Source organism: Camelus bactrianus, chromosome 18 (genome assembly GCF_048773025.1).
Source record: "Camelus bactrianus isolate YW-2024 breed Bactrian camel chromosome 18, ASM4877302v1, whole genome shotgun sequence".
NCBI lineage: Eukaryota > Metazoa > Chordata > Mammalia > Artiodactyla > Camelidae > Camelus > Camelus bactrianus.
The window spans coordinates 28,809,411-28,835,542 of record NC_133556.1 but is presented as its reverse complement, the minus strand read 5'-3'; the positions used below and the strand labels follow the sequence as shown (position 1 = coordinate 28,835,542).

Sequence of the window (26,132 nt, the reverse complement as noted above, 5' to 3'; positions counted from 1 at the left end):
AGGACTCCGCGCCCACGCCAGTACCCGCGCCTCACCTTGCCGCCCCCTGCGCCCCTCACCGTAACCCTGACTCACTTGACTTCCCCCCACCCCCTGCCTTGAATCCCTGCCCCCTACGCCCTCACCCACCCAGTTCCCCCTCGCAGGTCCCTGCCTCACTTCACAGACCCCTGCACCCACCTCGGCCCCGCCCGCAAGACCGAGGCCGGAAGTTCCGCCTCTCCGGCAGCCCCGAGGGCCGATTGGCCGCCGTCCTCCCACCACGCCCCCGCTGTGGAGAGGGCTGTTTCCGAGGGCGCAGTTCGGTGGGGCCGCGCGTTTTCTCCGGGGTCTCTGCGGCTGCAGCTTGCTAGAGGGTTTAGTCCTCCCAAGTATAGCCGCGTCACCTCACCTTGGGGACAACCACCCTCCTGCTCCGTCCGCGGGAAGGAAGGGGGCGTATGCAAACAACTTGGAGTTCTAAGCTCCTGATTGGTGAGCGTATAAGGAAGGGGGCGGGAAGCTCTGGGCGAGCGGGGCGGGCTTAGAGGGTTGTGATCGACGTGTAGGCAGTCCAGTGGCTCTGGGAGATTGGCCAGCAGTGGCCAATGGAGAAGGGGAGGGGGCAGGCGAGGGCTGAAGAGTTGCGGGGTCAGTGAGCAGGGTTACCGGTGACTTTGGGATGCTCTACGGGAAGCGGCAGGGGCGGTAGTAGTGCGGATGGACGTGCCTATGGACCAGTGGCTTTCTACAGGAAAGTGGGAGGCGAGGGGCCAATGGCGACAGCGTGAAGACGGGGCGGGGAGACTGGAGGCTGTGTGGGAATTGGCGGGGGCGGGGCATCTGTGATGGACGTTCCCACAGGCCAATGGACGCTGGAAGGGATGGTGGTGACCAATGGCGACAGCGTGGGGCGGGGCGACTGGAGGTCTCGCGGGGCTGTCTGGGAAGCGGGGTGGGCAGGGGAGCTTGTGGTGCTGACGGACGTGCGGGCAGGCCAATGGCCGCAGGAAGTGGGGCGGCGGGAGCCCAATGGCGGCGCGCTGGGCGGGGCGGGGCGGCGGGGCTGCGCGGCGCAGTGAGGGAAGCAGCGGGGCGGCGGCGCTGAGGCGAGGCAAAGCGAAGAGAAACGAAGCGGGGGCGGCGGAGCAGGTGCAGGCTGGGCGGCCTCACCGTCCGCCGGCCCTGCTCACCCGCGCCCGCGCCCGCAGGTCGGCTGGAGGTCTCCACCGCCTGGCTCCGCGGCGCCGTGGGCATGCGGGCGCGGCCTGCGCGCGCGTGAGCGACGATGGGGACTCAGGGCAGCCCGGTCAAGAGCTACGACTACCTGCTCAAGTTCCTGCTGGTGGGTGACAGCGACGTGGGCAAGGGCGAGATCCTGGAGAGCCTGCAGGACGGCGCGGCCGAGTCCCCGTACGCCTACAGCAACGGTAAGGCCGGCCGCTGCGCGCACCTGGCGCGGCCGGGCGTCCTGCAGTCCGACTCGCATCTCGGGCCGGGGTCGTGGGGGGAAGCAGCGGCCCGAGCTCGCGGAGGCCCTTCTGGGGCCCGCGACGTCGTGGGGGCGGAGATTTTACCATGGACCTCCTAGGAAGGTCTTGTCTCGGGCCCGCACCAGGTGTATCCACCTGGGCGTCTTTAAAGGCAGGCCGTTGGCTCACTGCGTAGGGCATCAACACCTTGTGTTGGAAGAAAACACCTTTTCCTGATGGGATTAAACGTTCTTTCCCCGTCTCTGGATGTGTGGCGAAAATACACATCAATAGTACCTGCCTGAGCTCCCCTCCGCCTCCATAGTTGACGTGGCCAGTGAAGCGGTGTGGCCGGTACCCCCTGCCCTCCGGCCCATCCCAGGCCGCTGGGTTGGCTCCTCCCGAGGACCTTTGTGCTCCTGGAAGGGCTGTCCTACCTGACGAAATTTACTTCGTGGAGCTCTTGTTCTCCACACCCTTTGTGGCTTTGTTTCCTGGGCTCTTGTCAGTCCTACCTGACCACTGTGAGCCTTTGCTGTTTGCTAAATTGCTGGCCTGTGGCAGCTGAGTGTGGAAGCTTCTTTCTGACCCTTTCGTTTTAGGACTCGTTGGGGTTGTTGGGTTACCTGGGCTGGCTGAGCACCCTTCCTGCTGGAAGGTATGCCACCTCCCCAAGCACATGTTCCCAGCCCCAGCTTGGAGACATCCCTAAGGGTGAGAGAACGGGAGCCCTGGGTTCATTTTAGGGGAAGGAGAGAAAGTGCGAGGCCCCAAGGGGTGTAAGAGTGAGGTCTCCAGGGGGCTTAGCTGGCCCCTTCACTGGTGTCCCTTCAGGATTAGACACTGGGCATCCGAGTTGCTTTCCCAGAGGTGGTGTTGCTTCCTGGAGCCCTGCTCTTAGGAGGCTGGTGGGGGGTGTTTGGCAGAGCTTGAGGGGTTGGGTCTGTCAGCGCCTTCCCAGGACGTTGATTTCCACTTTTGAGGGTCCTCCAGCTCGGTGCAGGGAGCATTCAGGTAACACTGAGCCACAGGTGGAGACAGGGGAGCTGCCTCCTGTCCCTGCTGTTAGGGTGCGGTGTGCTGCCACACTTCTTAGGAGATGGTGAGTGGTGAAGCAGGGCATAGGCCAGCCTGAGATGGCAGGGATGTCAGAGACTCATGGCATACTGGTCCAGCGGGAGGGTTCTCTGCCCGTAATGGTGAGGAAAACCCACTCTTAGAAAGTCCCGTATGCTGGTAGGGCCTGGACATGCCCAGATGATCCTTGCAAGTCTGCGTGGCACCCAGTAGAGAAGGCAGGATGCCTGGGCCCCATGTCTAGGGTCCTTGAGGTCAAGACCTGTGCCATGCATGTGGGGAGTGGGTCCTCATGGTCCAGGCATCAGCTCATTGGGCAGGCCAGTGCTCTGTATCAGTGTGAGGTGGGTGAGTCAGAGAACTACCTTCCCCGCTGAAGGCATCTTAAGCTCTGGAATTGCTGGTTTTCAGGATTTGGCATCATGTGAATTAGTGCTTTGAAAGAGTTGTACTGTTCAGGAGCTTTTGCTCCCTAGTCCTCTTATGGTGGGTACACATGTATTTCTTTCCTCTTTCCTATTAAGAGCCCCTCACCATGTCTCAAGCTTTTTGTGTTTGCCCCAGACTTGCACAGTTGCTCTGAGTGGGAGCAGGTGACCATGGCAGGGAAGTCTCCACCTATTGAAGGGTGTGTAACCAAACCCCCTTTCTTTGGGCCCACCAGGTTACTTCCCTACATCAAAGTCTCGCCTTGGTTGTTCCTCAGCAGATTCCTAAGGGCACGTCACTCTCGCCAGCTTCACCAACATGTGATTCGTCAGATGGTCTTTTCTAGCAGTGGCACCTGAAGCAGCAGAACCATGTGTGACAACTTGCCAGTGCCCTGGGAGCCTACGTGGGCTGTGGCATCTGGTCATGCTAACACACCCCATATTTGGGGGTCTCATAGTTCTGGAAGTCTCCCCTCAGGAGGTTTGGTTTCCCTTTCTTTGTAACCCCCGGCAGTGGTTTTAGGGGAGGGGTCTGTTCTCTCTTCAGGACTTTGCACAGAGGTTCCTCCTGGGCTGTGCGTCCAGTGGGAACTTTCTTTCCAGAGCATAGGCAGCAAGAAGTGTGCTATGAAAGCTGGCGGGAGGGAGGTTCCAGAGCTTTGTGAGCACCTTCTCCCCAGTCACCACCAGACCTGTCCCTGCTCTGCGGAGCCCAGGAATCATTACTGTGGGTCTTGGGCTGTTCCCCCTTTACTGAGGGTGGTGAGCATCCTCCATTAAGGCAGTTCTGTCCTCTGCATCTTGGCTCCCATGAGTCTTTATGTGGAGGATTGTGATTGATCAGCCCACATCCTAGAAGACTAGAGGGTGGGCACACCCCATCTCCTCGGGGTCAGTGTTGGTGGAGCTATGCAGCATACAGGAGCTCACCTTTTTTGAGTCCAGGGCATTGGGGAGGGAAGGAAGGAGATCTGATGGGCAGGAAAAGCAGGGGCATGGTGACGGGTGTGCACAAAGCAGGACAGGTGTGGGGGCCTGCCGTGAACGTGTGGGGTCTGCTGGTTGTTTCTGTTTCTGGGACCCAGTGTGCCAGAGCATCACAGTGTCCCTGGGCAGTTCCAAGTGTTTCTCTCGCTGGAAGTTGGTTTTGTTCTCAGTGTGAACCCAAGGGGAAACCACATCTTCAGACGTTCCTGTGCTTTTTCCCAAGTCAGGACGTGTCTCTGGACTGTATGCCCCTACTATCTTTGCTGCTTTGTCCCCAGTGCTAGCAGGAGACCTGCACACAGGAGGCACAAACTAAGTGTGTGTGTTAGATGAAGAGCAGCCTGATAGCCTGTTCCTTGTTCTGACAGTCACCTTTGCACTTGCCTGGGCCTGCTGTTTGGATCTCACTCTTTTCTGGCTGAGTTACCAGGTTTGCTGTTCTTCTGTCAGGTGACAGATTCTGAAGTGAGGTGTGGCTCTGGGTGTGATGTGTCCCCAGTGCCTCTCATCCTGTCCTCCTGCCACCCTGGATGAGACACCAGCATTCTCCCATTTTACAGGTGACAAACCAAGGCTCAGACAGGCTGAGAGTCTGCAACTGCCGTAGCAAAGTGGGGCCAGGTGCCCACCATTTCCTAGGGGTTGGGCAGCTGGGCACTTAGCTCCCCTAGCCTGGCACTGTGGTTGTGGGGGTGACCCCATTCTCACCACTTCTTGTACCTTCACCCTTACCTCCACCCTGGGCCTGGGCCTGGGCCTGGGCCTGGCTCCTCTCTGATGGCCACAGCCCTCCCCTCCAGCTCTTCCTCTCCTCAGTGCATCGCAAATGAAGCTTTTTCCTTCCTTCTTGCACTTTCTCTTCCTCCCAGCGTCTCTTTCTCAGGTCCTGGGACCCCTCTGTCTGCTCTGGGGCCTGGGACCAGTCACTGAGGCCCATTTGTTCTCCCTTCACCATATTGCTCCTGCCCTGCCTGCCTCCTGGCTGTGCCACCAGAGCAGAGCCCCAGTAGTGCCCAGGGTCACCCACTGACCAGGACAGCAACCTGTTAGTTTCCAGAGGAGTTTCTAGAGGTCCAGAAAGGGCCATGGGTAGACCCATCTGCAAGTGTGACAGGATTCCTCCAGTCCACCCCTTTGTAGGAGGCACTCATCTGCTATGTATGGTGTGAAGACCAACCTACCCTACCTGAGAGGGTGACTGGCTGGGAGGGACAGATTTTGGTACCTACTTCAGATTATGCTAATTACATTGATTTGTAATTTGGACTGGTGTGGTTTTTCCTAAATTTTCAGGAAACTAGTGTATAGGTAGAGTATTTGCAACTTAAGGTTTTCCCCCCAATTTTCAGCACTTGCTGTAAGCTCAAGCTAGGCACAGGAACAGGCAGCGCAGAGCTGGCCTCCCTCCCAGGGTTGTGTGGTTGCAGCAGCACTGCTGTGTCATCATGCATGTGTGATGTCATTGTTTCTATCAGCAGGAGTATTTGTGTCTTAGATGATGAACCAGGAAGGAAACGGGACGGGGAAGTAGACAGGAAGGGTTATGGGGTACTTCCACCTCTGTTCTATTTGAGTTGGAATTGGCAGGGTGTACAGTGGCTTGTCTCTGAAGAGCTGGTTGCTTACCTGTTTTGGGCCTTGGGGAGGGAGGAGGAGGAGGAGGAGGGGACAGAGTTGTAGCCAGGCCTGGGAGTGAGCAGCACCTGGCATGTGGACATGCCTCTCACGAGGTGGTGTGGGGCCTGGGGCCAGTCAGTTAGGGACAGTCCATCAGACATTTGAGGAAAGTGGGGAAGGTCTCAGTGTCCAGCACCCTGGCTTGGAGCAAGCTGCAGAGGGAATGCTAGAAAGGAGAGAAAGATGGCTTGTAGGACTGGATTTACAGCCCTCGGCGCTCAGGAGAAGGGTCTTGGGACTGGTGAAAGTGTCAGAGACCAGGAGAGGGACTGGCTGCACCAAGACCGGATGTGTACAGTCATCCTTACAGTGGGACAGTGGGTCCTTTCAGTCGTTTGGGGACAGACTGGGAAATAAAAGTGAATAAAGTGAACCTGAACCCTAAGCACAAGATAGTAACTAAGGTTCCTGGTTGTGGTTGTGTGAGCTGTTTGACAGGTGGTCTCTGGTGTCCATGGTACTCACTTTTCTTCTGCCAGGATCAGAAAGGTGAGGACTTCATCAGCTGTGGACATGTGTCCTTCGGAAGGTAGAGGAGGGACAGGGGACAGAGGTGACTGGGTAAACCCAGAACTGATGGAGGTGGGGGACCCAAGAACATGAGCAGAAAGCCTTGGCTCTTCGTGGTGGTTTGGTTAGGTTGCAGAAGAGAGAACTGACTCGTGCAGAAGGTGGGGGTGCCTGGAAGACAGGCTTCCAGGATCATGAGGAGGGAAGGAAAGTGAAGAGGGATCTGACCAGGGTTTAACCAAGGAGTGAAGAGGGTGTGGTGTCAGGAGGCCAGCATACTGAGAGAGCACGCCCCCATCCCCATAGAGGACAATGAGTGGAAAAGGCCCGAGTCCTGCAAATGGGCAGGCTCTCTACAGGTTTTGAAAAGCATTTAAGTGCAGGTAACCAGGTATCAGATCTGGGCAGGGCAGTTAATGTCAACCCTGGACAGAGATCTTGGCTGGTGATAAACACATGTTTATGAGCCCGGGAGGCCACTCAGGTGGGTCAGACAGAACAGGTTGGGTTGCTGTGCTGGGCCTGAGGCAGTTCTTGGGGGTGTAAGCTGGACTGTGGCCAGCGTGCATCTTCCTGGGCAGCAGTTGTCCATCACCTGGGCCAAGGTAGGGGTGGGTGCCTGCAGATCAGGTCTGTGCGATGCCTCAGTGGGAGGAGTGGTAACAGGGATGTAGAATGCTTTGTGCAGCTTTGAGTGACTGAGGGAACATGGTGACATCTAACAGGGTGCCAAGGTTCTGTATTAGTTCCAGAAGCCACTGCGGAGGATTTGGGAGCTCTAACTTAGCAGCAGTGTTGGCTGTCCACCCTGCCCACCTTTCACTGTTGGCTGTTGTCTCCTAAGCCCTCAGGCTGGTGCCCCTTATAGGAATCCCCTACCTAGTTTTACCCAGTTGTTTTGCATTAATCTCTGCTTCCCAGTGTTTACTCCTCTCTCTCTTCCTGGGTCCTCTTTGCTTCCTGTTCCACACTGCTGGAAGGCATTAGTAGCTGAGTCTGATTTTCCTTCTGATGTAGTTTGGACAGGAGGAGGTGTGTCCCTGAGCACAGGGCTCAGGTGCGGTGTGGCCAACAGAGGCCCTCATCAGCGTGCAGCAGCTGCCACCCTGACCTGACAGACACCTCCTGTGGAGTTATAGTCCTTTGTGCATGCTCTCTCAGTCACCTGTGCGCTGGCACACCCGTGCACACCACATATACGTTCACGTGTACACGTGGGCACAGACACATGCACACTCACGTACTTGTTTGTTTGTATACACTCTACACATGAACACACAGCTGGGGCTGCAGTGGTTTCATTTGTGTCCAGGTTAGCAGCAGCCAGATCCCTTAGTGGGTGGGAGCAGCGTGGTAATGGTATCATCACTGGGAGTGTTTTTCTCATTTTAAGTCACTTGGCAAGGGTCCCACGATAGTCTTCTAATGAAAGATACATGGGAAGATGTTTAACCTTAAAATTCAGTGGAATGGAATGCTCACCTGTGAGCTTATCACAGGGTAAGTCTGATGACACTCGCAGGGATGGTGCCTGCCATGCTCTCTCTGAGGGACTCAGCAGCACATATCCCGAGCTGTGACAGTCTTCCCTTTTCAACCAAGCAATTAGGAATCTGTCCTTGTTACGGCTTTTTTTTTTTTTAATAAAAATGAAAAACTTGAAAAAGCCTAAGTGTTTGGCAGTAGAGATGTGGTATATTTGTTGGGTGAGATATTACATAGCCTTTAAAAAATGCAGGTTTGCGGGAATATTTAGTGAGTATTCAGTGATATAGGGAAATCTTTATTATCTCATTAAGTGGGGGAAAAACACGTCTAATTACATAGTGTGTAAATATACGTAAAATGGACTGAATTTTTGAGTGAAATATGTGAGAACATTAATGGTGGTAACCTTTGAGTTTTGGGGTTGTGAGTAGTTTTGTTTTTTTGTTTGTTTTTAGTTTTGTTTTTAAGGTTCTGTGTTTTGCCATGTTTGTGTGTGAAGTGAGCTTGCTCTATATGGACAACAGGAAGCTTTTACTTTGGTTTGGTCTGGTGTGATTTTTCAGGCATTAAGGAAACCAGTCCACAAAGTAACTGCCCTGGAGCTCCCCAGCCCCTGCATGCCAGCCTAGAAGGGTTTCTTGAACTGTATCAGGTGCCTCCATGTGCTCTCTGTCCCTGACCTGGCCAAGTGGCAGGCTTGTGTGTGCACCTGGTGTGGGAGACCATGGCTGGGGAGGGCAGGCACTGGGGCCAGCGGGTCATCCTTATTCCCAGACATCCACATGGTCAGCACATTAGTGAACAGCCCTGATCGAGGTATGGAATGCTCCCCCTAGCCCAGAGGTTCTCTCTGGCCCCTGCCCCACTGGCCTGCTCCTTGTGTCTGTGGGTTACTTTTACCAGAACTTCCTGTGAGTGGACCACACAGCGTGGCCTGTCTTGTCTCTTCTTGTTTTGCTCAGCAAGTCCACTCACGTTCACATACCACCTGCCTTCTTGTCCCTCGGTGGCAGTCCTTTGCACGAATACACCGGATTTGTTCATCCTTTTACCTATCAATACGGTTTAGGTTACTTCCTGATTTTGGCTACTGTGAATAATGCTCTCATGAACATTCTTATACAAATCCTTTAAAATTTTTGAATTCATTTTTGTGGGACAACATGCATGTTTATCATGTTGGCCTTTTGTAAGTGTAGGTTCAGTGGCACAAAATGCATTCCAGCACACCAGTCTCTGTGTGGATGTGTCTCGGGAGTGGGGTTTCTGGGCCACATGATGAGTTCTGTGGCTCTATATCTTAGTCAGCATTGGGTATTGTCAGCTTCTTTTCCTTTTAATCGACCTTATTGAGGTATTATTTATGTACCAAGAACCTGTATCCATGTAAAGCTTGCAGTTCGATGTCTGTGGACAGGTGCACTCACTCCACTCTTAGCAGACCATGCCCTATGCCCGGCCTGGCCTCTGCTGACTTTTACATCACAGGCTGGTTTGCACTTCTAAAATTTCTCTGAGTGGAACCACATGGTGCGTATTCATGTATAGCTTCTTTTTTTCTCCATGTTGGGTTGGATTCAGCCTTATCACTGTGTGTAGTCATGGTTCACTCCTTTGTGCGCAGCCTTCCACATGTGAGGAGGCCGTGCGTTCTTCTGCTCTGCACGTGGGCTTTGGGAACGCTTCTGTGTTTGGGTCACTCTGAGCAGTGCTGCTATGAAAATTCTCATCCGTATTTTTTGGTGAATGTACATGTGTGTTTCTGTCAGAGAAACAGTGAGGGGTGGCATTGCTGGGCTGCAAGGTGCAGCCTTTGTAGATCCTGCCAGTTTTCCAGAGCAGTTGAGCAATTTCTGTCCCGCCAGGAGGGTGTGAGAGTTCCGCTTGCTCCACAGCCTGCTTCCACTTTAGCCCTGCTGAGGCCGGTGGCGCTCCACCCTGTGGGTCTCCTGCCATTACCTAACCTTCCTGAGGGGATGGATTGTTAGCCTGTACCTAGTTTACCTATAATAGAAAATGAAGCTGAGATAAATGGCCTTTAGTTGCTTGTGCACTTGGATGTTCCTTCTCTGTTGCTGCTGTGCCCGCCATCTTACAGTCCTGAAGGTGTGGTGAGCCGTCAAGGTGTGGGACCGAGGGCCCTGTTTCCTTGCTGGCTGTAAACGGAGGGCTGTCCCAGTTTCCTGCACTCTGTACAAGTCCCCTCCTCCCTCTGCAAAGCCAGCTCAGGTCCCTTCTTCCATCTCATCTCTCTGACTCACCAGAAAAGGGTCCCCACTCGTAAGGACTCTTGATGACATTGCCCCACCTGGGTAACCCAGGATCCTGTCCCCTTGAGGACCATAACTGAGGTCACATCAGCAAAGCCCCTTTGCTTAGGAAGCATGGTCACAGGTTCCAGGGACTAGGATGGGGACATCTTTGGGGGCCTTTCCTCAGCCCACTACAACTTCATGAAAAGTTCTTTTTGTTGTTTTGTGTTGATTTTTGTAGGCTGGTCAGAGGAGTGCATGTTTGCATTTCTGTTCAGTCCTGCTGGGGTTAGTTACTGCTGGAAACTGAATGTGTGTCCCCCCAAATTCACACATTTATACCTGACCCCCAAGGTGATGGTGTTTGGAGGTGGGGTCTTCGGAAGGTGATCAGGTCAGGAGGGTGAATTGGTGTCCTTAGTGATCCCAGAGAGCTCCCTTGCCCTCTCCATCATGCAGGAACATTGCAGGAAGACAACACTGTCCCTGAACCAGGAATCTGCCCATGTCAGACACAGAGTCTGCAGGTGCTGTGGTCTTGGACTTCCAACCTCCAGACAGTGGGGAATAAACATCTGCTGTTTGTAAGTCCCCAGCTGTGGAATTCTGTCCTAGACACCTGAGCTGACCAAGAAATACTGAGTGGCTTAAAACAGCACCCACTTATTAGTGCCCAGTTTCTGTGCATCTGAATCTGGGCCTGGGTCTCTCACATACTGTGATCGAGTGTGCTCATTGTCAGCACCTGGCCACAGACCTCTCTGTGGGGCATCTAGCCTCGTGGAGCCCACAGGACAGTCTCGTGTGGTGTGACTCCAGAGGGATATCTGTCACCTGGTCCCATCTAGGAGTCAGAAGCCAGTCTTAGCTCCCACCACCCTTGGCAGAGGGGTGTGCTTAGTGGTGGGAATGCCCACCACACTGTGCTGAGGCCTTGCCTCTGCCCTTCGCGCATGCTCTGGCTAGAGACACGTGACCCTGGCAGAGGCCTGTTCTGTGGTCTCCCCCTTGGCAGAAGACGTATGAAGGCTGGTCAGGAGGTCACCTTTGTCTGGGGCTGCCTGCACAGCTAGCCTGTGGATTCCAGGCACTTCTGCGTGTTCACCTGTGTTATGGAACACTTCTTTTGATTCCAAGAAGACCCAGATCTTTTTTTGCTTTTGTCTATCTCTGGGAACTTGGTGAGACCTTATTTTCTCTCCCTAAGGAGTAACATCAAGGGATGGTGGCTGCCTGTCTTGGGTTTTGGGGGCAGTGCCCTCATGCTGTGTGTTGGCTTGATGTTGGAAACACACAGGAGCCTGACTGGGGGCCAGGAGGGGAGATCCGGGAGCTCTACATGAAGACCAACAACCTGGCTTTTGACATAGCAGCATCTTCTCCACGGTAGGGGACCACACTGCATCTGAAGCCTCCTGTGAAGCCGCAGGGTCACCTACTGGGCTGCGAGGGTGCTGCGCTTGGGGTCCAGCCTACAGGGAGTGCCATTCCAGTTTCAGGTGCTGGATTTAACAATGTAAAGGAAGGCATCAGTTAGCTTTTTCTTTTTCATTCTTTTTTGTTGTTGTTGTTACAATTCTTTTTATTTTATTTTTTATATACTTTTTTATTGAAGTATAGTCAGTTTACAATGTTGTGTCAATTTCTGATGTATAGCACAATCTTTTTCATTTTTAATCCAATCTTTCATTACTCAGTTTTTATTAATTGTTTTGAATTTTTAAGAAGTTCTTTTATGGCTGGGGGGAGGGTATAGCTCACTGATAGAGCACATGCTTAGCATGCATGAGGTCATGAGTTCGAACCCCAGGACCTCCATTAAATTAATAAAGCTAATTACTTTTCCACACCCCAAAAAACCAAAATAAATAAATTCTTTTTTAAAAAGAAATTCTCCTATGGCTTTTAATCATGTTGGAAATTAGCTGGATAGTTACACACTTAGTGTTGGCTTTTTTTTCCTGAAGACTGGACCTCACACTGAAGGGAGGTTGGGAAGGATGCTGTGTGGGGTAGGACAACCCTCCTTGCCACTCCCCCAGGTGGGTCCAAATTGAGCCTGGACAGGTGCATGGAAAGTGCCTCCACCTCCAGGTCAGCCGGGCTGTGCCTAGTGGGCTTCGTCTTGACAGCTCCTGCTGCCTCAGAGCAGTGGAGAACTGAGTTTAGAAACTTTCGCAGTCTGGACTCACAGTCAAAATACAGCTGAGTGGGCAGGTCTAGGCGGACAGCTGAGAACTAACTTGGTTTGTTCCTTTCGCCCTGATCACCTCGTAACTTCCTAGACGTGGAGTGAAGATGGGCTTTCTGGAGATCTGTTGTCCTGAGCTGGTGCCAGCAGATGTGGGAGTGGGGAGATGCCTGAGGGGAGGGCCTGCCACGCTGTGGCAGTGAGAGAAAAGGGTGCCCAAGGAGAATGGCTCTCATACCAGGTTGTCCTTGCTAGGCTGGCCACATGGCTGGGGATGCTTCACTCAAGTGGAAATGTCCTACTCCCGAGTAGGGGGGCAGGCAGAAGACAGAGGTTGTGTCCTGCTGGTCAGTGCCCCCCTGTCCTCAGCCTTCCTCCTGCATGTCCCTGCAACTTTGCTTACAGCCCTGGGGAAGTGGGTCTTGGGGGGCCTGAGGGAGTGGGTGCCTGGTGGACTCCCCAGATCACTACAGTGTGGGCAGCTGTCTGGATGAAACTTGAATGCCCTTTTTTGTAGTATTCTTCCTTCCTGCTCCTCCCTCCCCTGAGTGTGTGCTCTGAAGCACCTCTAGGAAGGGTGGCAAAGTCAGCAACCAGGCAATTAGTTGTAGTGTCTCTGCTTCTCCAGCCTGTCAGCGTTTTCCCAAAGCTGGCGAGCTGCTCAGTATCTAGCTCCTCCCTGCTGGATGTGAGGCCAGTGATGCAGGGACATGGTGTGGGAGGAACACAGCATCAGGAGGGACACAGTGTTGCAGGAACACTGCATCAGAGGCTGGCAGGCCCTTGTGGACCGCTTTGAAGCATCCCCTTTATTGTCTTGAAAAGGAAAGAAATTAGTAATCTGTCCTACTCGTGCTCAGAACTAAACACACACACATGTGTATATGCACCTGTAACATAAAGGAGGAAGAAAGGGGTGCTGTCCTATGTCAGAAAGTCATTTGTGGTTGAGTAAGTCAGTGCTTGGGGACAGTTGTGCTTGATGCTGAGAAGGTGACAGTAAAAAATATACCTGCTCTGGTGTGACTGTGGTTGACTTTTCTTTCCTGAATGGTGAACAACTCTTAGTAAAATTCTGAACAAACAAGGCACAGTCTGCTGTGATTCACAAGGTAGTAGCACCCCTGCACACTGTGGAGTGAAGGGAGGGGCACACATGCCACATGGGCTGAGTCAGGGTCTTGGCTTAGAATGAGGTCCCCAGGTCTTCACTGTGCGAACCCCCAGCTGGGTGTGGGCACACTGGTGGGAATTGGAGGCTCCCGTGCCCCTGAGGGGACGTGCTGCAGCTCTTGGCTGGGTGCAGGTACGAGACAGCTGGGTGCCTGGTAGAGGGTCAGAATGTAGAAGCCACTTGTGTCAAGTGAATTGCACTCCTTTCAGGAACCTTATGAAACAATAGACAGATGTTCCTATGAGTTTGGGTATCAGTCAGGTGAGGGAGTCTGACAGTTTGGAGGGCAGGTGCCACTGCCACTGCTGAGTTCAGAGAGCTAGGCTGTGAGGGCCGGCAGGGACCCCTCTGAACTCAGCTCAGGGACAGTAGGCTGAAATCAGGGCTGAATAGCCCCCAGCAGGGACACAAGTGGTCTGCTCTGGCCCCTCACCCTGGTGGCCTCCCAAGCCCTGTGTCCATCCAGGGAGTGTCTGCAGTCCCAGGGCCTGAGCCCTCCCCACGTGTGAGCTGTTCCTGCCTCCTTGTGCATTGGACACACCACTGAGTGCCTGGGCCCAGCCCTCAAGATACTTCATGGGCCTGTGTGCACGGGGCAGCTGCTCTGGCTCTGGAGAGCTGGTGTGTATTCTCAACGGTCATGCCCGTGCTGTACGAGGTGTTAAATGCTTGCAGTGAAACGTCTGGTTGTCCCTTTCTCAAAAAGCCACTTGTTTTTTAAGGACTGGTGGGGTGAAGCAGGGGCAGGGATAACTGTGAAGTTCTGCAGCAAGAAGTGTCAAGCTCTGAGAGTTGTCTGAGCTGGTTCAGTGGTGAGATCTGGCTGGTGCTGTCCTTACTCACGGTGGTAGATGCTGCCTCTCTGGGCAGGCTTCTCTTTGAACTTGGTGAGTCTGTATTTTCTATGCATTTATAAAGCACACCTTACATTTTTATCCAGATTTGGGAGATGGGCAGGTGAGAGGCAGAGCCAGCATGATGAATATACTTGAGATGTTTCTGATATCCGGGTGAGCATGTCAGCCTTTGGGCTCCCTGGCCATCCTCAGCTGGCTCCTGCTGTCTACTGTAGGGACCTGCCGTCCACTTTCCTCAGGCCCCTCACACAGGCCACTCTGCCTTCCTGGGGGTGCCCGAGCCAGGCCATGGAGGCCACCTGTCCCCAGAGGCTGTAGCTGGGGCTGGAGGGCTCGTGGGCAGGTTGTGTTCAGAGAGAACAGCTGCCTTCTGTGAGTCTAAGTCATTTAGTGGTCTCTTCCCTGGAAGTCCTGTTCTCTATGAGCCCTCTGACCCAGGTGGTGGGCTGTGCAGTGGGGCAGGATGGGGGTGGCTTGGGAAGAGAGCTGATCCCTCCTTGGTGCCGGCTCCCAGCTCTGAGTACCTGTCCCCACAGGTCCCTCTTGGGCATTTGGTGGAGCGTTAAGCAGAGCCCCTGGAGGGTGGGGACCGTTCGTCCTTTCTGAAGTTGAAGTCATGAGTAATGAGTTGGGCAGGACTCAGGCAGGTGGGTCAGCGAGGCGCCAGCTGCCTCTCGGTGCCATTTATGGGAGGAGGCCTAGTGAGCCACCGCCGCCGGGACTGGCGTCCTCCCCAGAGGCAAGTAAGGGCAACAGCACAGCTCCCTGCCTCCTGCTTCCTCCTGGGCCCTTCCTGGGTGTCTCTCTCCTCCCCGCAGCCCAGGATATGCCCTTGAGCCGTGGACCTTGACGTCCTTTCCTGGGGGCTGGCCTTCCCAACTGACACCTGTCCAGTCCCCATGGCCCAAGCTCACTGGGCTCATGACTGCACGGAGGTGACGGCCCCTGGAGAATGGGTGCCTACATCCACAGCCTTCCTGGAAATCACTGTTTCCAACGCTGTCCTCATGGAGTCAGCTCACCACAGGTGGAGAGCCAGGACTGAAAGGAAGGTGTCCTGGGCCAAGTTGGAGCGTCCAGTTTGACAGAGAATTCCAAGAGTGTCCACCCAGAGAAGCTGGTTATCAGCAGAGAGTTGGGGGGAGGGGCAAATGCAGAGGAAGGACAGTGGAGACAGGCCTGAGTTCTGTTTCCCCCTAAAGAATGTTTCTTTTGCTTAAGAATATGTGCAGAAGAAAGAAAAATAGTGGTAAAATACACACCATGTAAAATTGACCATTTTAAATATTTTTAGGTATATAGTTTAGTGGCAGTCAGTATATTCATCACCATCCATCTCCTTTTGGGCATTTGGTGGAGCATTGAGCAAAGCCCCTGGAGGGTGAGGACTGGTCGTCCTTTCTGAAGTTGAAATCATGAGTAATGAGTTTACTTTCCGTAACTTTTTCCTTTTCCCAACTGACACCTGTCCCCACGCACTAATTCCCCACCCCTCCTCTAGCCCAAGGCAACCTCTGATCTCCTTTCTTGTCTCTAAATCCGAATGCTCTTTGGGCCTCATAGGAGTGGAATCAAACAGGATGTGTCCTCTTGCATCTGTCTTATTTTATGGAGTGTAATGTCTTCAAGGTTCATCCATGTTGTAACATGTGTCAGACTTTCCTTCGTTTTTAAGGTTGAATAATATTTTGTTGTGTGGATGGACCTCATTTTGCTTATTCATTCTTCCATTGATGGACACTTGGGTTGTATCCAACGTTTGACAATTGTGATTAATGCTGCAGTGAACACAGGTGTGCAGATACATACATATTTAATTCCCTGCTTATACTTTTTTGAGGTACAAACCTGAAGTGGAATTTTTGGATTACATGCTAATTCTGTGTTCAATTCTTTGAGGAATTACCATTATTGTTTTCCATGGTGGCTACACCATTTTCCATTCCCACCATCAGTGCACAAAGGTTCTGATTTCTCCACATCTTTACCAATACAGGTTATTTTCTGGGTTTTGTTTTATAAAAACTATCTGATGGATGTGAGGTGGTATCTCATTGTGATTTTGATGTGCGTTTCTCTAATGACTTGTGGCCTTGAGCATCTTTTCATGTGCTTGTCAGCCATTTGTGTATCTTCTTTGGAGAAATGTCTATTCAAGTCTCTTGCCCATTTTTTAATTGGATTTTTTTTTGTGGCTGTTGAGTTGTAGGATTTCTTTATATTTTCTGGATATCAGTCCCTTATCAGATATTTGACTTGCAAATACTGTCTCCCATTTCGTGGGCTGCATTTTCATTCTTTTGAGTGTCTTTTGATGCACAGGAGCCAGGTTTTGACACAAAGTTAGAAGTCAGCCAGGTGGAAGGACCATCGTGGTAGCAGCCACACATGCAGCGCTCTAAGGTTGGCTTTGCATACACATACACAATGTGTGAGAGCAGTATCCACGTTAAAAGTACCTATTTCCAAGCCTTCTTGGAACAAGTGTGGTAAACAGCCAAGAAACTGATGAAATTTTTAAGGCTTAAGAGAGGAGGAGGAAAGACAGCTTTTAGGAAGTTTTGTGATGTCCCATAAACCAGCTGAAGATCTTACATGTAAGGTAAAATGTCCAGCACTGCCTCCGCTCCCACCAACCTTTCTTGGACTGACTTTTTTTTTTTTTTTTGCATAAAAGTATAAAAAAGTAAAAACTAAAGATATGGCAAGCAGAGATTCTCCAGAGAGTGCTCCAGAGAAGTGGCATTTTAGAAATTACCTTACCCTTGACAGTGCTCCAGGCATGCTCTAGTGTGAGGACCTGGAAGTTATAATGGACCCAAGAACTCAGAAAGCCGAGTAGCTATCCTGAAGTTTGGTTCCCAGCCTGGCCGCCTTCCCTTTGGCCAGTGCCATCGGCACCAGCACAGGCCTCTGGGATGACGTGAGGGCAGCCATATGGGGTCGCTGGGCTGGAGCCACAACTCTGCTTGGCTGCAGGGGCTGGGCCCTGGCCAGATGGCGCTCCTTCAGTTGCCCTCTGCTTCCTTGCAGGGATCGACTACAAGACCACCACCATCCTTCTGGACGGCCGGCGGGTCAAGCTGGAGCTCTGGTGAGTCCGTGGTGCAACTGAGGTGCCCGGGGCGGGGCTACTGCTCTTCAGTTGTTGTGTGGGGCCAGGATGCCTGGCAAAGTAAGTCGGGAATCCTTAAAGAAGCAGAAAGGACCCCTATTTACGTGTCCCTTAGAGTAGCTGTTAACACTGCCACCGTGCGAATGTGGAGTGGAGTGCGGTGCAGGACCCAGACAGTCTGGGGCTGCTTGTCTTGACAGAGCTTAGCTCCCTTTTGCCCTTAAAGACTCATTTCCACAGGGGCCCTGGCCCTATCTCCACAGCCTTTGCTAAGCTCCACGTTAAGGGCATTTCCAGAGCCTCAAAGTCGAGATGTAAATTTGCACAGGTTTGAGGTTCTCCAGTCCCGCAGGACAGTCTTCCAGAGTGCCCAGGCCCACAGAGCGGGATAGGAATGGGTGGCGAGTGCCTTGCAGGGATCACACGGTGCATGCTGGGGTCCCTCGGGCTGTATCCCCAATCCTCCTTTGTTTCAGGGACACGTCGGGCCAGGGCAGGTTCTGCACCATCTTCAGGTCCTACTCCAGGGGCGCACAGGTAAGACCAGGGGTGCTGCCAGGGCTGTTCTCCAGCGGGGCCACTCTCCTTATGCTTGTTGGCCACCTGATACCCCACTTGCAGGATTCTTTCCCAAGAAGTTTTGATATTCGAACATTAGGCTTCCATCCAAGAGCCCAAACAAGGTTGCCCTCTATTGGAGAGGCCTCAGCTGTCAGAGGGCGCCAGGGCCCCACAGCCAGCTCTGTGTCTTTGCGGGCTCCTGTGGCCCCCACTGCCCAGAGCTGCTGCAGGAGGTATGCTGGGACCCCATACTGTAGAGATGTCCCCCATCACCTGGTTCACTCGAGGTGACTTCTCCACTTGCTGAGTGAGTGAGGAGGCTGCTGGGGAAGCCAGGTTGGTCTCAGGGCAAGGGCTCCCAGGGCCAGCTGGGCTGGATCACTAATCAGGCTGCGGGGACTTTGAGTCCAAGCCACTCGCAGTGGGAAGGGCTGGGAGGGATTACTGCAGGTCCTAGGCGGGCAGGGTGTCGGCAGGGAGCCAGAGGTGGAGGCTGTCCCAGGGGGCTCACTGGGGAATGTGGGGGTTTGCTTGGGGTGTGGGGACTTGCTTGGGTGTGTGGGGACTGAGGGGCACATGAGGATTTGCTCGTCCCTCTTTGTGTCTCCTGGGCCCCCCACGGCATACTTGCGTGCTGACCAAATCTGTGAGCGATTCGTCCCTGGAGGGAGGGCATGAAGCAATTGTGTGAACAGACCCGCTGTCGACTCACTGCTCCAGCATGCGAGGTCTGGGGACCAGTCCTGCCTGTGACACAGGGTGGGCCTACAGCTTCTGGAATTGCTGTGGAGACCCCTGCAGTCAGCCCTGCCCAGCCCTGACCCCTAGGCGGGATGATCTGCCAGGATCACACTTGTGTGAGGAGGAGGCATTTGGGCCTATGGGGCTGTGTAGGGATGCACTCAGCAGGAACGGGGGCAGCCTGGTTAGGGCTTTGTGAGCAGGAATCGATGACGTCTCCAGGTGCCCAGGCACCTCTCCATCTTGCTGTTCTTTCTGCTCCATGGAACCTGGGCAGGAGCCAGGCAAAAGTCTGCAGTAGGGCTTGGACTCAGTATGCTTAGGTGTTGATGTTACCAGCCTTTCCCCAGGGCCTTCCTGAGCCAGAGCCTCGCAGATGTGGCGAGAGGCCGGGGAGACTTGGACTAGGCTTGGCGGCTCCATCCTGGGAGCTCCTGCAGAGGTGTGGACGATGGTGCTGCCTGTCCACCAGCTCCATCCCTCAGTGTGTGCCCAGTATCAGGAGCCTTCGGAGCTGGTGCTTAACCTGGCACTTCCACCTGGAACAGCTGATCTTAAATGATCAGAAAGACAGAAGTGCTCAGGGTGCAGATTGCACCAGATGTGAGATTGAGTAAGGAGAACTTCCTCACAGCCCAGTGTCCTCAGAAGACACATGGGAGAGCTCATGTGCCAAGAGTGTGTCCCACGGGCCCTCTTTTTGTAAAGGAGGGACTGCGTGCATGAATTTATACATACGAGGAGGTGAGAAAGCTAAATTCTGAGGGGTGGTATCCATTATCTCTGGACCACTGATAAATTCTGTTGTCTTCCCTTTGATTTTGAATATTTCTCAGTTTTTCTGCGACACACCCGTCAACTTTTATAATGAAAAATGGAGAGATAAAGGGAGTAGTTGCCTTGGGTTATGATAACAGAGGGTGATTGGGAAATATTGAGAAAGGCCCTGGGAGATTAAACCTAAGTGGGCTCAGCTGTCCGCTTGCTTTGAGTGTAAATGCAGAGTGGACCGGGGACTGACAGAGGACACATCTGACAGCCTGGGCAATGGCCAGAGCACACACTTTGGGGAAGGGATACTGTTACCACGTCCACATTCTCTCCAAAGCAGCCAGGACAGTTGGTGTGTATGCATCCTTGCATCCTTATGCTGAATTCTGTGCTCATTCTGGAGGTTCCTGTTGCTTCTGGGCTGGCGGAGCCCAAAAGCAAGAAGACACCTCTGTGCCTTGATTGGAATGGTAGTTCCTCAGGACATTTGCTGGAGGAGCCCGAGTGCACATCTCAGGCCTGGGGTTGGGGGTGGGGCTGGTTTCCTTGGGTCCTCCTACTGAATTATCAGTGCTTGGCCATCCGTTTCCATCCTGCTTGGCAGGTGGCAGTGGAGGTGAAGGTGTTTTCCAGATCTTTCAGCAAGGGGCTTTGCAAAGCCCCTGATCATACAGACTAGCAAAACCTTTCCAAGTCAGGTTTTGTATTTCCTGTCACCCTCCCACCCTCAGTGAAGACCAGAGAGGCCTTGCAGTCAGTCCCTCAGGACCCAGGTCACAAAAGCCACCAGCCAACTCCTGGCTGCTGTCGCCTGTGCTACACAGGACTGTCTTGTGGCTTTTACTACTGCTGCGGGAGAGCCAGCCCCTGTGCGGTTCCCCCAGGCTGGATGTGTGGAGGGAGCCAGGGGTAGGCAACATTCTGTTTAGTTGGGGGTTTGGGGTCAGCCAGACCAGTACCAGGGAGAGTTTGGCCAGGCACTTGTCTCTTTCTTGGAGGGAGCAGAATGGATCAGTTTTCTGAAAATGGGTTTTAGGTTCACATGAGAATGGTCTGGTGTGTGCTGGGCATCAGGTGGGTGCTGACCAGGGTACCAGTAGCCACTTGTCTCTGCCAGGTAAGGGGCGTGCACTCCCCTTTCCAGTGTGTGTGCTTCTGGGCAGGGCCTGGTGCTTGTGGGGCAGATGCTTCCAGCCACAGCCTCTTATTCCTTGGAAGCTTGACTACATAAGTGCATGACACATTCCAAAATAAATTTAATAAAAAATGACACCTCTGTGCCTTGATTGGGATGATAGTTCCTCAGGACATTTGCCCAAATTCATCGAACCTAAAGTCTGCATTTTCTGGTATATAAACTGTAGCCCAGTCAATCGCCTTGGCAACAATAAGGGCACCTACTTCTAGGCCCAAATTCTATGTCTGAGGAATTTCTCTTACAGCTTGAGTTGTATATGCTCAGTGGTAATAATACTGTGTCCATTACCGGAGAGCCAGCAGCTGTACCATCTAATTAGCCTGGGTCAAGGTGCAGGCCACTGTTAGGAAAGAGTCCTGGGGGTGCAGGGTAGTTTGCACCATGACCCTGTCTGTGTTAGGAAATGCCTGGGAAACACTCGAAAGTGAGTAGCAGGTAATTCCTGGAGAGCTACAGGGTGGGTGGTTGGGGGAGCAGCTTCTATTTATTCTATTGTAAAAGTTAGTAAGTGCCCTAGAGTCTTACTAACTTTTAAAAACCTGAGCCAGAAAAAGGAAAAAAGTATATATATACATATGTGTGTGTGTATATATATATAGTGACAATCTATCTGCCCCTCCTTCTGCCTCTTTGAGACACACAGCTGACTCTGGAGTCCTGAAGGGGTGGTCCTGCTAATCAGGAGCCTCGTTTTGGTTTCTCAGCCATCCTGCTTGTGGTCCGCCACAGCTATTTTCCCCTGCCAAGTCCATGAACATTTTGGTCCCTGCCAGCAGTGTGATCAGCTCTGTGTGTGTCCTTCCCCTGGTGACTCCTTTGTCACCCTGACCTGTCAGACTTGGGTGGTGGTACTGGACAGAGACTGGTGCTAGACAGGAGGGGCAACCAGGGGCTCCCCAGCAGACTTGGAATGTGGTTGGAGCCTGAACCCAAGAGATAGGCTTCTCCTCATTTGCTTGAGCTTTTAAACATTACATAGGAAGCATAAGAAAGAAATGATTCCCCATGCAGCCCTTCAATGTGTGGTCACGTCCATGGAAACCTTTTTTGAGCGGTATATTTATATTTGTATTTTTAAAATACTGCCCTCTGTGTAACTTTGGGATCTGCATTTGTTACCTCACACTCTAGTGATAAGCATGTGTACTTCTCAAGTACTGTTACTTACATTGCCCGCCTGGGGAGTCTGCACCTTGCTCCAGCTGTTCAGCAGCACTGGGGGCTGCATATTTAGTTTGTTTCTCAGTTTTTTTGTTTTATGGGCAGTGCTTTGATGAGCATCTGTGAAGGCTGGTTTTTGGACATAACCTCAATTATTTCTCAGAAGAGGGTTTCTGAGTTGGAGGGCCAGTAGCCCTACCCCCACCCCCGCATCCAGGGAGAGGGCTTTGGTCCCTGTGCCCCTGACAACAGGATGAATTTCTTTTCAGTCATATTCTGTTGCCCACCATAGTGGATGATTTCCCTCCAGGCTTAGCTCTTCCTCCCCAGCAAGCCAGGGGCCTTCCTGGAGCTACATGTGGAGTTTAAAGTAATCTTGATCTTCATCTTAACGGCCTACTCTTCCAGAATTTGAAGGGCATTTTTAAGAGGAAGGGATTTAAAATTCCTTATTTTGAGATGGAATATGCCCTGTTCCTTCAAACTCAGCTGCACTTTTCTCCTCCCCTGTGTGTGATAGAAACGTGGGCTGAATGAATGAAGCCTTCCTGATACAGGGAGGAGTGTGAATCCTGCTTGCAGATGGGTTTTGGTGGCTGAGCCTGCTATGGAGTGGAATGTAGAGTAAGAGACAGGCAGTGGGCCGAGGGGTTGCGCTAGCTTGCTGGAGTCGCCTTCCCGAGGCTCTTGACTGGTCGCCACTGAGATGTTTAGGGTAGGGACAACAAGGAGAGCTAGGTGGGTGCAGTAAGTGGTCTCTGAGGGATGCGATGGGAAAGCGCATGCAGCTGCTGGAGTGACTGAAGTCCTCTGTAAGTGTGGGTTGGAAACCACAGAAACACCTCTGCTCAGCACCTCTGGCACCCCCCAGGAAGAATGCACTGTTGGACAGTGTCGGGGACATGGCCCCACACCTGCCTGCCAAAATTGTCCTCAGGGCCTGCCCTTCACTATAGTCCCATGTGCCCCTTTCTTAGCTCAAGTGAATTTTAAATGATCACAGGGTAACACAGTGTGCTTGGAGGAAAAGATGTTGAAAAAATGCCAGTTGTGCCCCCTTCTGAATCCCCAAGGGGAGAGAGGAGGCAGCCTTGAGCCCAGGAGACCCCTGACAGTCAGACCACCACCCCACATGGCAGGTGTCAAGGGCCACAGTGAGGAGACGGGAGACATGGGTAGCTGAGCCCTGTGCACAGAGCCCCTCTTAAATGCAAAAGGAAGGCTCAAAGCACATTTTCCACATTGCCCCGTGTTAGGTAAATTGTATGGTCTACCTGACACCTGTCTGGCTGGTGCCCGAGTGTCCCTAGTCCTTCTTGTGTTGGGTGGGAGTGAAGTGGGGCAGAGCCCCAACAAGATCCCTTCCATCCAGGTGGCCCCTGGGCCTCACAACGCCTGAGTTTCCCTTGCAGGGGATCCTTCTGGTGTATGACATCACCAACCGCTGGTCCTTCGACGGCATTGACCGATGGATCAAGGAGATCGATGAGGTAGGTGTGCTTCTGTGGACACCCCCTTCCAGGGTCATCCCCTTCCTAGGGCATGTGTACTCGTATCCTGGTGGGGAGTCTCTGTGGCACTCTAGGGTGGGGGTCCTGTGTCCCAAGGGGACTCACCTGTCACAGAATCAACAGAGGGCCCCTCCTGCTTGGGGGGTACAGCGCAGAGAGCGGGCACCCCGCGTTTGTGCACCTGATGAGTCCTGTACCTCCCAAGCATGCGCCCGGGGTCCCCCGGATCCTGGTTGGGAACCGGCTGCACCTGGCCTTCAAGCGGCAAGTCCCGACAGAGCAGGCACGCGCCTACGCGGAGAAGAACTGCATGACCTTCTTTGAGGTCAGCCCGTTGTGCAATTTCAATGTCATCGAGTCCTTCACTGAGCTGTCCCGCATCGTGCTCATGCGGCATGGCATGGAGAAGATCTGGAGACCCAACCGAGGTGAGGCGGGGCCAGGTTCAGGGGGCGGGGCCCCGGAGGACCATGGGGTGGGACTACAGAGGGGCAGGGCCATGCTGCAGTGGGTGGGGTCTGGGAGGGCCATAGGGCATTGCAGGCCTGCCCTCCAGAGAAGCCCAAGATTCCACCCCATCTACCAGCACTACCCCCAGGGGAGCAGGTTCCAAGCTCACCACCGCCCCCACCCCCACCCCACCTCCCAGTCCTCCACCCGCTTGGTGCCCAGTCCCTTAGGCTCAGCAGTACCACCAGAGCGGAGCTGCCAAGATGGCAAGGGAAGCTCAGTCCCTGCCTGGCTCCCCAGGGCACCTCTCAGTGTGTGACTCCAGGGCGGAAACGGGAGCAGGGTGCCTGGTGCAAGGTCAGGGGGCACCCAGGTTAGGGAATCCTGGGAGCTTGGTAGACCTCCCCAGTCCGCAGCCTCCACCAGGCATCACCTGTGCTCATCTGCAGGTGAAATGGCCGCTTGCCCCTCAGTGTCTCCCCGCACTTCACTTCCCCACCCCTCTACAGTCTGACCCCATTCCCCACAGTCTGACCACCCCATCATCTGACTCCCATCTGCAGTGTTCAGCCTGCAGGACCTTTGCTGCCGGGCCATCGTTTCCTGTACCCCCGTGCACCTCATCGACAAGCTCCCACTGCCTGTCACTATCAAGAGCCATCTCAAGTCCTTCTCAATGGCCAATGGCATGAACGCCGTCATGATGCATGGGCGCTCCTACTCGCTGGCCAGTGGTGCTGGGGGTGGCAGCAGCAAGGGCAACAGCCTCAAGCGGTCCAAGTCCATACGCCCCCCTCAGAGCCCACCCCAGAACTGCTCACGGAGCAACTGCAAGATCTCGTAGTCACCTGCTGTCCTGATGTGCCCTGGGAGGGCTGACGCCTTTGGAGAGTTCCTGGCTGGGCCTGGGCCCAACACAGTATACAGGGAAAACTTTGGCCACACAGCCCCTCCTGGGAAGCGTGGGGATGCACCTAGTAGGCTGGGGTCCCAGCCAAACCAGTTCCACAGGATGGGGAGGGCCAGGCTGCCGGGATTGTGGCAGAAATGTCCAGGCCTCCAAAGGGCGGCTGAGAAGAGCCCAGGAGGCAGCTTGGCCTGGCCCCAGCCTTGAAGGGGCTGTCCCTGGGGACTGAGAGGCCAGATTCCCTTTCTTATTTATGTAAAAGATGGTTCACCCCTTTTGTACATTTTTAAAGGAGCAGCAGGGAAGCCTTGATGCAACGACACGGTGACGACTATGGGGATGAGCTTTGGGACATTGGGAGAGGGGGTGTATTTGAGGCAAAGATGGGAAGGAATCCACCATCACAGCTTGAATCTGAATTCATCTAATACTTCACATGGGGGTGTGGGCTGTGTAGGGGACAGTGGGGACATGTGGAAGCTTTGGGCAGCAACCTTGGACTCCCCAGTTACACTCGTTGGCTTCTCTGAGCATGGTGAGCAGTGTGCCCACCACGTAGCTCTGGGCAGCGGTGAGCGTGCGGGCCCCAGCAGTCTGCACAGTGGGTCTGCAGCTTCAGGCTCCCGCCAGCCTTCTGGAGGTGTTCCAGTGTGTCATGGAGCTCTGGGCTCAGAGCCAGGGCAACTCACAGGTTACCGAGTGGAATTTCCATGTTTCTTGGAAAAGGGGACGTGGGGTGCACCCCCTAACTCCTTCCCCAGCTCCCCCTCCCCTACACGGGGGCCAACAACCTTCCTTCCGTGATTCTGCACCTATGGTTCTGTTTACATCTGTTGCTACGTGAAATTGGCTCGGCGTCTCTGAGTTGAAGGCACAGAGCTACTTATAGATGATAAGTACTCCCTGGGGCCACCGGGCCCTGGGCAGATCTGGACTGAGCCCACCCCACTTGCCTTCTAGGGTGTCTAGACCCTGCTCTGGCCAGCTTCTGTCTCCTGACCTTGGGTGTGATCCCATAGCTGCTCCTTACCTGGTGTCATCCCTCTGTGAGGTCACCTGTCACCAAACCTTTCTCACCCTTTTCTTAGTGGTGGATGCTGAGCCCCTCCTCGAGGACCCACCAGCCAGCCTGAGCTGGAGGCCAGGCCTCCTTCCGTCCACCTGGCTGGTGACGTGGCCACTGGTCACACTGGTGCTCAACTCTACCTCCTGCCCATGGGCCCTTCCCTGGCCTGTGATACCCCACCCCAACCCCCTGCTTGGGGACTGTCCTGGGTGCTGCTGTTCTGGGAGGCGAGGCAGGGAGGGCCTGCAGCACGTGTGAGCTGGGAGTCTGGCTGAGGCCTGGCTGCCAGCAGGGGTCAGGCAGAGGAGGCCCCACCTGTCCTGTCCTACCAGCAGGAGCCCCTTCTCTGAACTTTGTTTTGAGGAAATAGATGATCCTGCACTCACCATATCAACACTACCCTTTGCTACTGTCCACACTTGCACCGTTCCTGGGCTTGTTTTGGATGGTTTTAGTTTCTTTGTACAGTAAACATAATTCAGCTCTGGACTCCAGGCTGCGTTTTGAGTGAATGGCTGCATGTAGGTGTTAGGGTTTCACTGCAGATTCTTTGTCC

At 53.6% G+C, this 26,132-nt stretch overlaps 1 protein-coding gene across 2 annotated transcripts; it reads left to right on the top strand.

Annotated features, from left to right (window-relative positions):
• Positions 1-283: 283 nt before the first annotated feature.
• Positions 284-26,065, top strand: RAB40C (RAB40C, member RAS oncogene family). 2 transcript variants are annotated; one of them, XM_074346671.1, is made up of 7 exons: positions 284-474; positions 1,191-1,409; positions 17,129-17,189; positions 17,687-17,747; positions 23,055-23,132; positions 23,359-23,581; positions 24,167-26,065. In XM_074346671.1, exons 2-7 carry the CDS (start codon positions 1,268-1,270, stop codon positions 24,445-24,447), a joined length of 846 nt encoding a protein of 281 aa, XP_074202772.1. In that variant the 5' UTR covers positions 284-474; positions 1,191-1,267; the 3' UTR covers positions 24,448-26,065. The 2 variants fall into 2 exon arrangements, with proteins under 2 accessions (XP_074202772.1, XP_010949183.1); XM_010950881.3 differs by lacking the exon at positions 284-474 and having other exon boundaries at positions 1,021-1,409.
• The last annotated feature ends 67 nt before the right edge of the window (positions 26,066-26,132 follow it).

Bases quoted from the DNA above. Each gene is read 5' to 3' on its own strand.
- RAB40C (XM_074346671.1), top strand. From the start codon at position 1,268: ATGGGGACTCAGGGCAGCCCGGTCAAGAGCTACGACTACCTGCTCAAG. The intron at 23,133-23,358 runs GTAGGTGTGCTT...GTACCTCCCAAG, and splicing joins GGATCAAGGAGATCGATGAG to CATGCGCCCGGGGTCCCCCG. The intron at 23,582-24,166 runs GTGAGGCGGGGC...TCCCATCTGCAG, and splicing joins GATCTGGAGACCCAACCGAG to TGTTCAGCCTGCAGGACCTT.